The sequence below is a fragment of the Antechinus flavipes genome, chromosome 5 (assembly GCF_016432865.1).
Source record: "Antechinus flavipes isolate AdamAnt ecotype Samford, QLD, Australia chromosome 5, AdamAnt_v2, whole genome shotgun sequence".
NCBI classification, from domain to species: domain Eukaryota; kingdom Metazoa; phylum Chordata; class Mammalia; order Dasyuromorphia; family Dasyuridae; genus Antechinus; species Antechinus flavipes.
This window is the reverse complement of record NC_067402.1, coordinates 20,732,221-20,744,231: the sequence shown is the minus strand read 5'-3', so window position 1 is coordinate 20,744,231 and position 12,011 is coordinate 20,732,221. Positions and strand designations below refer to the sequence as shown.

At 35.4% G+C, this 12,011-nt stretch overlaps 1 protein-coding gene across 1 annotated transcript in view; it reads right to left on the bottom strand.

Annotated features, from left to right (window-relative positions):
* Window positions 1-12,011, bottom strand: part of DYNC1LI1 (dynein cytoplasmic 1 light intermediate chain 1) — a 47,265-nt gene that overhangs the window by 11,547 nt on the left and 23,707 nt on the right. The window contains exons 3-7 of the mRNA XM_051963425.1: window positions 9,959-10,078; window positions 9,210-9,440; window positions 5,927-6,093; window positions 2,630-2,723; window positions 841-976 (exon numbers count right to left, since the gene is read on the bottom strand). Of these exons, the coding sequence (XP_051819385.1) occupies window positions 841-976; window positions 2,630-2,723; window positions 5,927-6,093; window positions 9,210-9,440; window positions 9,959-10,078 (748 nt within the window). The remainder of the gene's footprint in view (window positions 1-840; window positions 977-2,629; window positions 2,724-5,926; window positions 6,094-9,209; window positions 9,441-9,958; window positions 10,079-12,011) is intronic.

Below are 12,011 nucleotides of genomic sequence, written 5' to 3'. Positions count from 1 at the left end.
TGATAATCTGGATGCAGCTCAGATGCTAGGAAACCATTTCAACCCAATAAAGTTTTGTTTTGTTTTCCCTTCAATGGATAAACTCAAAGTCACTTCTGAAACATCCAATTATCCTGTCACATTTATAGGCATGTATCAGGGTCCATGACCACTAGGTGGCTACAGAGTGCACCAAGCAGGCTTTCAGAGTTCTATCTATCCAGGCTCAGGTACTTTCCAGCAGTGTGACTCTGGCCCATCCTGTGTAACCCCGTGAAGGAAATGGCAAACCCTACAGTATCTTTGCCAAGAAAAACACAAATGGGGTCATGAAGAAAGGGACGTGACTGCGACAACATTAGAACAGCAGCTCACGGACCCCCCCGCCCCCCCACAGTAAATAATGTGGGAAGCAGGGGGGTGTGGTAAAGGCAGCCTCTGGAAGGCCAGCCCACTTCCCTTCACTGGATCTCAGCAACGCTCCCAGATTCTAAGTGGCAGGAAACGTGTTGACCAGCCTTGGGAGAAAGATACTTACCCAGGGGGGGTCTCAATATCAATGACATGCCAAGGACAGTCCCTATCTTTGACACAAACAATATTCACATACGTTGTATGTAGATAAATTGAATTTTTTTGATATTGTGGTATAATTAGATGGCAGAGAAATAGCTAAAGTCAAGAAACAAATTACTTGTGCAGCTGTAGGGAATGGAAATTATCTTCTTATACAAGAAATGTTTTTAAATACATACAAGAAAATCCTTATTGATTCCCACCTCCCCTCCAGTCCTTGCCCCTGCCCCTGCCCTTGAGTTTCACCTTTGAAACAAGAGCACCTTCGGCCTATGAGATACTTACATAAATACTGCATCTTTTTCCACAACAACAGCAGGGATCTTAAAAGGGAATCCGTATAATTTCTGAACAATGTATTTATATACTAAATCTATATTTTTATTTTCCTTTACTGAAGTGTAAATAAGTGCTGCACCATCTAAATAAATATGTTAAAGAAATTTCTGAGCAGATTGTTAACTTACCAGATGTGTTTTAATCACAATAACTGGCACATTAGCACTCATAGTTACTAACTTCCAAAGCACTATCCCTAAGTTTTCTTTTTGTTGTTGTTTTTTTAAATAAGACTTTAAATATAAAAGGCATATGAAAGACATGTATCACATAAACTACTTAGAATGCTTTATTTTTCCTCAAACCTTAAAGCAATAGTAAAATTGGTAAAAACAACATTACTAGACCAAAAACTAAAGGAAAATAAAATTTACAAAAACCTGGGAGCAGGGAGGAAGCTAGGAGTGGGAACAGAAAGCATATTTTAAAATAAATTTCTTCCCCATTAAGGACAATCTTTTCACATAGGGTTGTCCTCATTCACTTTCAAATCTCATACATCTAACCTTCCTACACTACTTATTTAATTCGATTCAGATACTTATAAGTTAATTAGCAACAAGGTGAAGTAAATGAGAAACAAGACTAATTTTTTTTTTACAGCTGCCCATATTTTGTGTTTCTCAGGTATAGTAGTTGTAGTTGTGGGATGGGTTTTTGGGATGAAGGGACAGGAAGAACATAAGATCTTAAATTGGCAGACCCACAGATAACTTTCAGAGAACAAAAGATTTATTGAACACCAACTTGATCTTTTCTGATTCACCACTGTTTAAATACAGACAAAAAGTGTCTTTTGTTGAGTTAGTGTCTTTTAATTAACTCCATTTTCAAAAATTTAATCTGTGGTATTTTTTGCTACAGGATAAATTGATAGTTACAAGGAAGGGAATAGGACAGAAAACAGGGGAAAGGGAATACTATCAGTATTTCGTTTTGACGTAGAATTTCGATTACTTCCTCTCTCCCTATCTGTATTTGCTTTACTTTTTTTCAGGATCATTCTCCTTGGGTTCAAAGCCTATGGCTCAAAGGATCTTCTCATACAGAGGCAGCCCTGCCAAGAACTCCTGAGCTACAATTAAAGAGTTTCTGGCAACCAAGTCACAAAAAGTGAATAGCACAATGCTTGAAATTCTCCTTTCGACTTCTTCTGGACACAGCTCATCCAGCTCATTCATCCTGAACTAGTCACAGAAATTTTGAAAATAAAACATTAGAACAAAACCCTATTCTGTCATCTCTTTTAGTTAGATTTTTTCAATACAACACATAATTTACTAAAAGTACTTTCAGAATTAATACTGTTAATTTGTTGTAACATACAGACTATTGAGGTCATGAGGAGAAATGGAATTTGCTTTGGTTGGCATCATTCATTTGTTACTTAGCATAAGCTACATTTAAATGTGAATATTTTGTATGCCAAGCAGACTGAAAGTGCTGTGAAGGAGATGCTTTCAACTTCAAGCAATACAGGTCTCTAATCAGTATAAAAATGACCAGTTTGAAATATTCTCTCATCCAGAGAATATGGCAAAAGATGACAATGCAAAGAGAAATAATAGTAATAGATGTTCTATTGATTAATTAGGCCCTAATACAACTACCAAGTGGAGTCTTTTTCCCCCTCAAAGTCTAGAATGCTGGGAAATTTGATCAACTCTATAATGAAAATACAAATATTAATGTACATGTACAATCATTATGCAATCTCAGATTTTTAAAAGGATACACTGTAAACAAAACTTCCGGATATGTGATTGAATAAAGTCAAAGTGTTCATCTCTGTAATCATGTTCTTTTTCCAACACACTAATGGCATCACACTGTTGAGTTAAAATAATTATAAAATTGCTGAAAAGATGGTATTAAATAACAATACAAAAACAGTAAATGAAAATATGACCAAAAAAAAAAAAAAAAGATTTAAAAGATTAAAAAATTCACTTAAAATAACATGTAAACCTTATTTAATGAAATGTATTCCTGGAAAGATGTCAAAATAAATGTTTGCATAAAAAATAATTTTAATGACAAGAATCCTCTATTTTAATGTCTGATGGGTCATCAAGGCGTGGGTTCCTAAAGGCAAGTTGTGGTACTAAACAGAAAAGTCTTTAATTATGGGTCCAAAGACAGATTATAGATCTGCTAACTAGCCTAGCTACCTTTGGAAAGGCTTATCACTAAAAAGCTGGCCAAAAGGTAGTGAAATTTTGGCCACAGAAAGTAAAGACAGTCTAGTAAGGCAGAGAGGGGTAATTAAGGTTGGAGGAATGTCTGTATATTCCGATGAAGTAAAAAAAAAAAAAAAAAATCCATTTTCCTCACGATTTTCCATCGTGGTTTCCCAAATGTCTGTTAAGCCCCAAATGTCCCATGATTGGTCCTTGATGAGTGCTGATAAGCTTAATTATTTGTGAAGTATCAAGGCTATGATCATCATTAAAAGATGGATTTAACAGGGGTCATTGAATGCAAGGTGCCTATGTTGAATAAAGTCTGATCACCTGGATCTGTCATCCTACAAATGGGGACACATCAGTAGGCATCTATGGTTGACCTGAGCCCAGCACTTCTTGTTTCTGTGCTGGAAGTGATTCTGTCCCTTTATGCTGGATGTCAGGAAAATCTGCCATCTCTAACTTATTTAGATCTTTAATGTACTATGGAAATACCTACTGCATGTAAGAGTTTTTGAGCTATTCATTGAGAAGAAAGAGAAAAATGGAGGTTTTGAAATCAAAAGCCTTGTTTTTTAAATTAAGGCTCTTAGTGTGTGACCCTCGTCAAGCCATTTAAACTCAGGGATCTTTAGTCTTGTCCTCTGTAAAATGGAGAGGTCTGAGATATGCTCTAGAACTATGACTCTCAGCTATGACCCTCTGTTATAGTTCTTTATCTTATGAACTGTTGGTCTAATTCTAAGCACCAGGAACAAGTGTGATAAAAATAAATCATGAGAGAAATACTTCAAGAGAAGTTTTCATCTGTTAAAGATTCTGTAAGGATTAAGATAGAAAAAATACTGAAGTAAAATTAGTTAGCTCAACTATTTGTTTTCCACAAGAAGTATCTAGAATCTAAAATTCTCTCAAGATCTATCTAAATATATAAGCAAAGCCTCACCTTTCATGCCCTTCAAAACTGGCCAATCTCTTCATGACTTTAATTATTGACCTCAATGTTTCAGTTTTCTGCACCTTTACTCAATTAATCAAGGGTTTACCAAAGCATAGGTATGACAACTAATGGCCAAAAAGAAACAACAGGTTACTTCTGAAAATCATGGCTCTATGAACACTGGAATGATTCGGAAGGCCTCTATTTGCTAAATAGAAATTTATCAAGACAAAAATAAGGCATTAAACCAAACTCCCTTTTCAGTTTTATAAAAGAAACAGTGAGCCACCCAAATTTTCCCAAAAATGATGGGCAAGATTATTAAATGCTTAATGTTTTTATGACAGCCTATTTGTTTTAGACACATTTAAACTGATTATAGAATCATGGAATTGATGTGTATTACTACATACTTTATACACATTCTATTCATTTTAAAAGGATTTCAAGAATACCGTCACAATTTGAAATTATGAAAGATACGTTATTCACTTTGCTCTGACTAGAACTGGAAGTGTGATATAATGGAAAGAACACTGGCCTGGAAGTTACGGGGTCTGGGTTTAAGAGGCAGCTCTGCTACTAGCTAGTCACTCACTATCCTTTGGTCTCCTTAATCTGTGCAATAAGGAGGTTGGGTTAGATGATCTAAAAGGCCTCCTCCAAATCTAAAAACTTGAGTCTCTGATTCACTTCAGGCTTGTATGGCCGGCCTGTAATATTCTCCCCAATTATAACCTGATCCTATGGGAAAATAAGATCCACTGACACTTTCCAGGAATGCATCATGATGAAAATAGGAGCTGCCTAGAAATGTTTGCATACTAAGATGAACAAAAACAAAATGGAGAAAAAAATGCATTAATTTAAAAAATGACTGAGGAACTTTAAGGAGAGAAAAACAATTTTTAAGTTAAATGATTTTGAAATCGTTTATTCCTTTTGGTTCTGATAGTTCAGTATTTTGTCACCTTTCTTCATAATGTATTTAAGAATGAAATTTTAAAAGGCTAAAATAAAAACAAAATGACAAATAAAAAACTAAATTTCCTAAGACCAAAGCTATTTGCAAATCACTGATTTGAAATTTTTAAGGATATTATTATTGATATGCAATAAAAGTTCATAAATCCAGACTGGAGGAGAGGGAAATTTCAAATAGATAAATTTCCAAAATGTAACTGCAGCTCTATTGCTTCCATGCAGGACATGATAAGTGTCTACCAGACAACTTTTCGTGAATCACCATTTAACAGATCATCTTTGTACACAATAAATGCTGCCAAAATACTTTAAAAATTATTCTCTAACCTAGGCCCTGTCTGATCCAATTATTTTGGATTCTGCATTTTTGGTTCTAAATTTATGAGCTTTTAAACTTTTGCTGATTTTTATTTAGCAAAAATAAAAGCAGGTCTAGTTTTATGACGGCTGCTAGGGGACACCATAGGGCACAGAGCACCAGGCCTGGAGTCAGGAAGCCTCATCTTCCTGAGTTCAAATCCGGTCTGCCACTTACAAGCTGTGTCACCTGGCCAACTCACTTAATACTGTTAGCCTCAGATTCCTCTGTAAAATGAGCCAGAGAAGGAAACTACTTCGGTATCTTTGCCAAGGAAAACAGTTAGATGTGACTGAAATATCAACACAAATAATTTTACTAACACTTATCCACGCTAGGATAGGATGATACTATTGGCTACAAAAATAAGTAAAGGAACAAGTGACTTCCTGTGAAATATGAAATGATATTCCCTTTAAAAGCCTAATTAGGATTAAGGTTTTAATCAAATTTGAAAATTCTTCCTTCCATTAGGCCACGATGATTGTCATGGACAATCAAGTTCTCCCAGGAAAAACACATCCTTCAAAGCAAAAGACTCCTGGCCCTGACATGGACACCAACCTTGGTACAAACTACGAGCACTGGAACACCTAAGTTATACGTCAGCGTGTCCGCGCCCAGTGGTAACATGATGCTGTCATCTCGGTCTTCCTGTAACGTGCTTCTTCTCTGTGGAGATCCTGGGAAATCTTCTCCAGGTTCTACATATTCTTGGAAATCTCTAATCACTGAAAAGCAAATGATAACAGTTCATGATGGTTTCATTTTTATATTCCTAATAATATAATGTTGATTCAGGCATGAGAACTAAGTATATTTGTCAATATTTATCACTTTTTTGAAACATGTCTTATAAAAGATGAATGAACAAAGATAATGTACCATTAATCCTTGGAAGAATAAGTATAACATTTGACTGGAAAGTGAGAAGAGGACCTGGGTATTGGTACTCATTTTGTCTCTGTAATTAGAGCAGGAAAGACAAGCTCTGTAGGAAACCCTCAGGGAAGAATTAGTGATCTCTACCAATGCAGACTGACACTTTCTCTACAATTTATGATCTTAGAATGTGGCCTGGGGCTAATGGCATAATGGACAAAGTGGTAGACTCATCATCAATGTCAGTTACTGGTTTATCCACTATGCCAGACTGTTTTTATAATATCAATAATAATAAATACTGTGGGCAAGTCACTTAACTTGTATCTTTTCTAAATTCTACTTTCACAAGATAATAAAAAAATAAACATAAAAATAAATGTCAAAATAATAGCACTTTTAGAGAAAGAAACATATCAATTTTTAATAACAAAGAATTTATTCATTTTATGATTACTAACCACTACCTTTACACATGCACGCATGTATAGAAATGGCTTATTTTTTTTTTAATGGGCCAGCAAAATCTGCCAGTTATATTAGCTACTGACTTGTAAATAATTAAAAGACCCATTTTTAAAATAACACTCCTTAGAATTATATCCCATCCTAAAATAGATTTCTTACTTATAAAGGACCCAAGATGGAGAACCTGAAGACATTTATTCAAGTCTTGGCTTTCCCTTTTACCAGCTGTGTGATGAAGAGCAAAGGCCCTAACCATTCTGATCCTATTTTCTCTTACTCATTATTACAGTGCCATGACTCACAAAATGAGTGAGGAAAGTGTCTCTGTAAACACTACAGCTCTGAATGAATTTGAGCTGTTTTTTTTTTTCCCTAAGGAAAGTAAAAGATGGCTCATGATTATAAAATAAAGAAAACTCCAGAAGAAAGGCATTTTTGACAAGGGAGAATATATATTTATTTTACTTCTTCTAAAGAGTTTTTCATTCATATATTCTTAATAGGAAAGATTAAAGTGAAATAAAACCTAAAATTATTTTCCATTTAAAAAACAGAAGGCTTATCACTAAGCTGTCTTAATTAAGTCTAGCTCCTAGCTATCTCTGCGTCATTTCCTACAGAAAAGGCACATTCTAGAAATAGTCTATCATTCCAGTAAGGAAAAGGAGAAAGGATAAAGGAGAAAGAGTTGGCTACTTTCTTCCTTTTTCTATCTCCTTCTGGATTAATTTTGGGTGGGGAAGCCTATGGGCTAAGCTAAAGAAACTTCAGGAAAGACACAACCAAGGTTTCCAGTCATATAAATATTTTAATAATTATTTAATAAATAATAATAATTTTAATTTAATTCTAATATATTAATGAAATCATGAAAAGTGAGCAACAGTGATTTTTACTGCTAAATAACCTGCAGTTCAATGTGGCTGATATACAGACTTGTGTTGCTTCATTATACTTATTTCTGTTTATTTAAATTTTTTTATTATGACTTTAACAAGTATCAAAAAAAAATTTATGTGCAAAGCAGAGTCTAGAAAAAAAGGATTTTATGGATGCTGTGGATCTCTATTGTGACAAACCACTTCTACAACTTTGTTAACAGAGGCCAAGACCAATGGAAATGACAGTGATAGGAAAGAGAGAAGGGGATTAGGAAAATATTTTTTTCTAAAAGCAAACTCAAGCTTCTCCTAGAGTCACAGGGGAAAACAGAAGAGGCCAGTGTCTGGCCCTCCTCCCACTCCATGCTTGCTCCCCTGCCTGCCTCTCCAATGCCCTAAGACCCAGAGGAGTCAATGCTGAGAGTCTGAGATAGACAAAATAGTGTCCTGGTTGATCTTTGGTTTTCTCAAGAGAAGAATGTAAAAGTTCCATGTGCCATTTCCTGCCCTAGCATCTTGTTCTTGGAATAGCTCTGTCAGATAAATGTATTCCTAGATTTATTATAGTGTGGCAGAGTTTGATATTGATCTGATTCAAAACTGTTCATAATAAAAATTACACCTATTCTCTCAGGAATTTCTAACAATGACTTTCAGGGGGCCCTTCAACACTTTGTTATCCCAAATGGATCTTTAAGGAATCTTGGTGTTTGTAAAGAGATATTCAGTAAGAAGCACTTCCCATCTAGCGCAATGTAAATGTTCCTTTCATATTATGGGCTACCACTTCTCCTCCAGTCTTATCTTGAGCTGAGCTCACTCTGTTGCATCAATTTAGTCAAGGAGCCAAATACACAAAATTAGCATTGTAGCAGCAACCATGCAGTTCCCTCCTGCTCACCTTGGCAGCTGTCCTTGAGAGAAAAAGCACTCACAGAAACCACTGAGCCACTCAAACGCACGAATGAAGAGGGAGACTGTCAATTACAATGTCTGGGACATCGTTTAATAATCTAACAGGTTACAGAAGTGAGTTTATGAAATGAAATCACTAGTTAGTTAGCTGAACTATTCTAGTACCCATCTGAACAAACGGCGCCAGGCACTCCTGGCCTGGCCTGGCTGGCTGATGTCACTTCTGCAGGCCTCAGATTCCTTACCTCTTAAATGAGGGGATTGGACCAAGCGATCACTAAAGGTTTGTTCTGTGATTATGAATCTATGATTAAATACAATTTTAAACTATAATAGAACAATAATATTCAATACTTACAGAATTCTGGGTAATTCTAGAGAAATCTACAAATTCACATGCTAAGCTTTAAACATAAGATTTTAACTTAAATTCGATAACAGTTTTTAATCTTAGCACATGAAACCATATGGGCAAATTCTAATCTTTCACTTTGAAACCTGGGAGTTGAGGCTTATTTTCCTAGTATAATGGAACGAAGTCCTTGTCTAAATAATTATTCAAAGAAATAGGATTTTTTTTTTTTTAAAGTGCAGTATGAATTGGATAACTATTTCCTAAATATCACTCATTAAAATCTAAATGCCAGCACATACATACATAAAATTTTTTAAATCACCATTAATTGTTCTAGAATACTCACATTTCTGTTCCATTTCTTTCATTTCCTCAGGAGGGATTTTTAGCTTATCAATATGTTCTCTCACCACACTTGCCCATTTCTGTAAAGAATCCAAAGCAGTCCAAGGCTTTGACATATCAACAACCAGAATAACTAAAGTGTCTCTCAGAGAGTCAGCTTCCATTGCAAATTTTAGGAGCCCTTTGTGATAGAGGTCCCCATCCAAGATCCACACATTACATCTTGTTTGATCTGTAGTGAAATTAAACATAAATTTTGGTAATATTTTATAAATTGTTCTTTAAAAAGTTAGCAAATACATATACTGTTATGAAATTACCTTATCAAAATAAAAACATTATTTTTAAACATTCCTTGTATTCTTCACAAGAAGAAAAGTAAAAATAAAAAGAATCTATTCATTAAGCAATGGGCTTCTCTGAAACACATCAGATGCTAGAGGCCCAGGTTCTGCATTTTCCAATCACTATTGATCAATGGCGCACACATCTGTACACACTCCTCTACCATTTACATACAGACACATCTACAAGAGATGATGAGCAAAGTATATATTTAGCAAATTCACTGAAGTCATGAGTCAATTTTTGTTTTAAGTCAGGTACTGGTACTATAGACTAGACAAGTGAGCAGAGAAAGTCTGGAAAACATTCTCCTGAAGTGTCTCACAGTAAAAGACAGACTCCAATGTGAATCTCAGTTAATTTAAATAAGCATGTTACTGGTATAAATCAGCAGTCACCACTCACCATCTCTGTCCTCATCGTGAATGCTCAAGTACAAATACTCAGCCCCTCTCCCCTTCTTGCACTCTTCAGCTCTTCCTTGGATTCTCCCAATCAAGCTTGTTTTTCCGGCTCCATCTTCACCTAGACACAAATTTGTAAAAGTTATTTTAGGTGAGAATATAAGTTGAAATTTAGTATTCATACTAAACATTTGAAATTTTTTCTGTATTTTAAAAATTAATTCCCTGTATCATATCCCCTTTCTCTAATACTCCATAATCTGGCCATTCTTCAAGTGCTTGCTATTATAAATAGTTATATTTTGTAGTCTTGTTTTCTTTTTATGTCTTACACTTAAAGTACTAACAAAGAATTCAAACAGTTTCTTAATCTGTCAAATGGAGATAATGATAGCATGTACATGACAAGTCTGTTTTGAGAATCAAGGGAATATGTGTGTATATATATACATTTATTTATATAAACACTTGTGAACTTTAAAACTCCCTCAGGATGAGCCCCTCTGGACATCACTAATCTTCCTTAACTCCTCTGTCATTAATTCATACACCTCTATTCTTCACATCCTTCCCTGCCACCCCCCAGTAATTCTGAATCTCCAGTCATTATTCCTCCTTATTCCTCATTCATACCCTTGATCTTAACATCATCCATAATGCATCCTTTCCATATTCATGAACTGTGAAATTTCTTTATCTGACCACATATGTTGTCTTTCCACCTCTCCCTCTGCAACCCTAAAGCTTATTTTTCTTTCTCTCCATGACCCCAAATCCCTCTATTTCTCAGTTCTCTCCCAGGCTATCACTTCTGCACTGACTATACTCCCTTTTCCTAGCCTGACTCTTGGTAAAGCAGGTTATTTTTAAATTGTCTTCTTTTGAATCTCTTGCCTCCTTATACCATGTTGCCCTGTAAAGCCTCAACCCTGCAATACTCTCAATCCCTATATACATTCTAATTCATTTCTAATGAAACTAGGGGGACTAGACTGTAGTGACAAAACTACTACAAATGTTACATAATCTTAACTTTTAAATATCTAATTAACTCATTTTTCCACTCACTAAATCTTTTTATCCACCTTTTTTAATACCTTTTATATCTTCTATTGCCCCCTTGTCCCTACCCTCTTAGCTGAGAACCTGGCTTCATATTTTATTGAAAAAGTTGAGGTCAATCATTAAGAACTCTCTCTCTCCTCATCCCCTACCATTATTAAGATGATTTCTATTATCTGCTTCACATGAAGAAATGGTCATTATTGTAAAAGGAATCCTGTTACATCCTGTCTTCTCCATTAGATTGTTCTTAATTATCCTATCTTCAATCTCTGCCTGTTTATTGGTTGCTTCTCTACTGCTTACAAACATGTCCATGTCTCCCCCATTCTCAAAAATTCTTACCTGATCCATTCACCCCTGCTTGCTATTTTATCTCTTTTCTCTTTTTTGTCTAAACTCCCAAAGAAGACTGTCTCTAGTTGATACTGTATTTCCTCTCCTCTCCCTCCATATCACTAATATCCTCTTATCCCTAATGCTCTCTTTTGTTCCCTTCCTACCTTTCTGACCAATCCTTCTCAGTCTCTTTTCTTGAAGCTTCATCTAGATCCCCCGTTAACCATGGCTGTCTCCCAAAGCTCTGTCCCAGGCCCCTTCTCCTAAACTATTTCACTTGATCTCCTCAATTCCCATGATTTCAACTAAAACTTTTCCAAGATAATTCTCCTATTTATTTATCTATCTAGCCCTAACCTCTCTCCTAATTTCCAGTGTTCTATTTTAGACATTTGGACTAGATGCCTCAGAGATAGTTTAAACTCAACATCTTCAAAACGTATCTTTTCCAAACCTTCTACTAGTGTCCAAGGTACCATCACTCTCCCAATCGCCCAGGCTTTCGACTTAGATGTCAATTCATGTTTCTTCACTCTCTCTCATCTCTCATATCCAATCAGTTGACAAATCCTATTAATTTTACCTTTATAACACTGTCAGCAACCTGGGAGAGACACTTATCACCTCACATATGGACTAATGCAGTAGTTGTC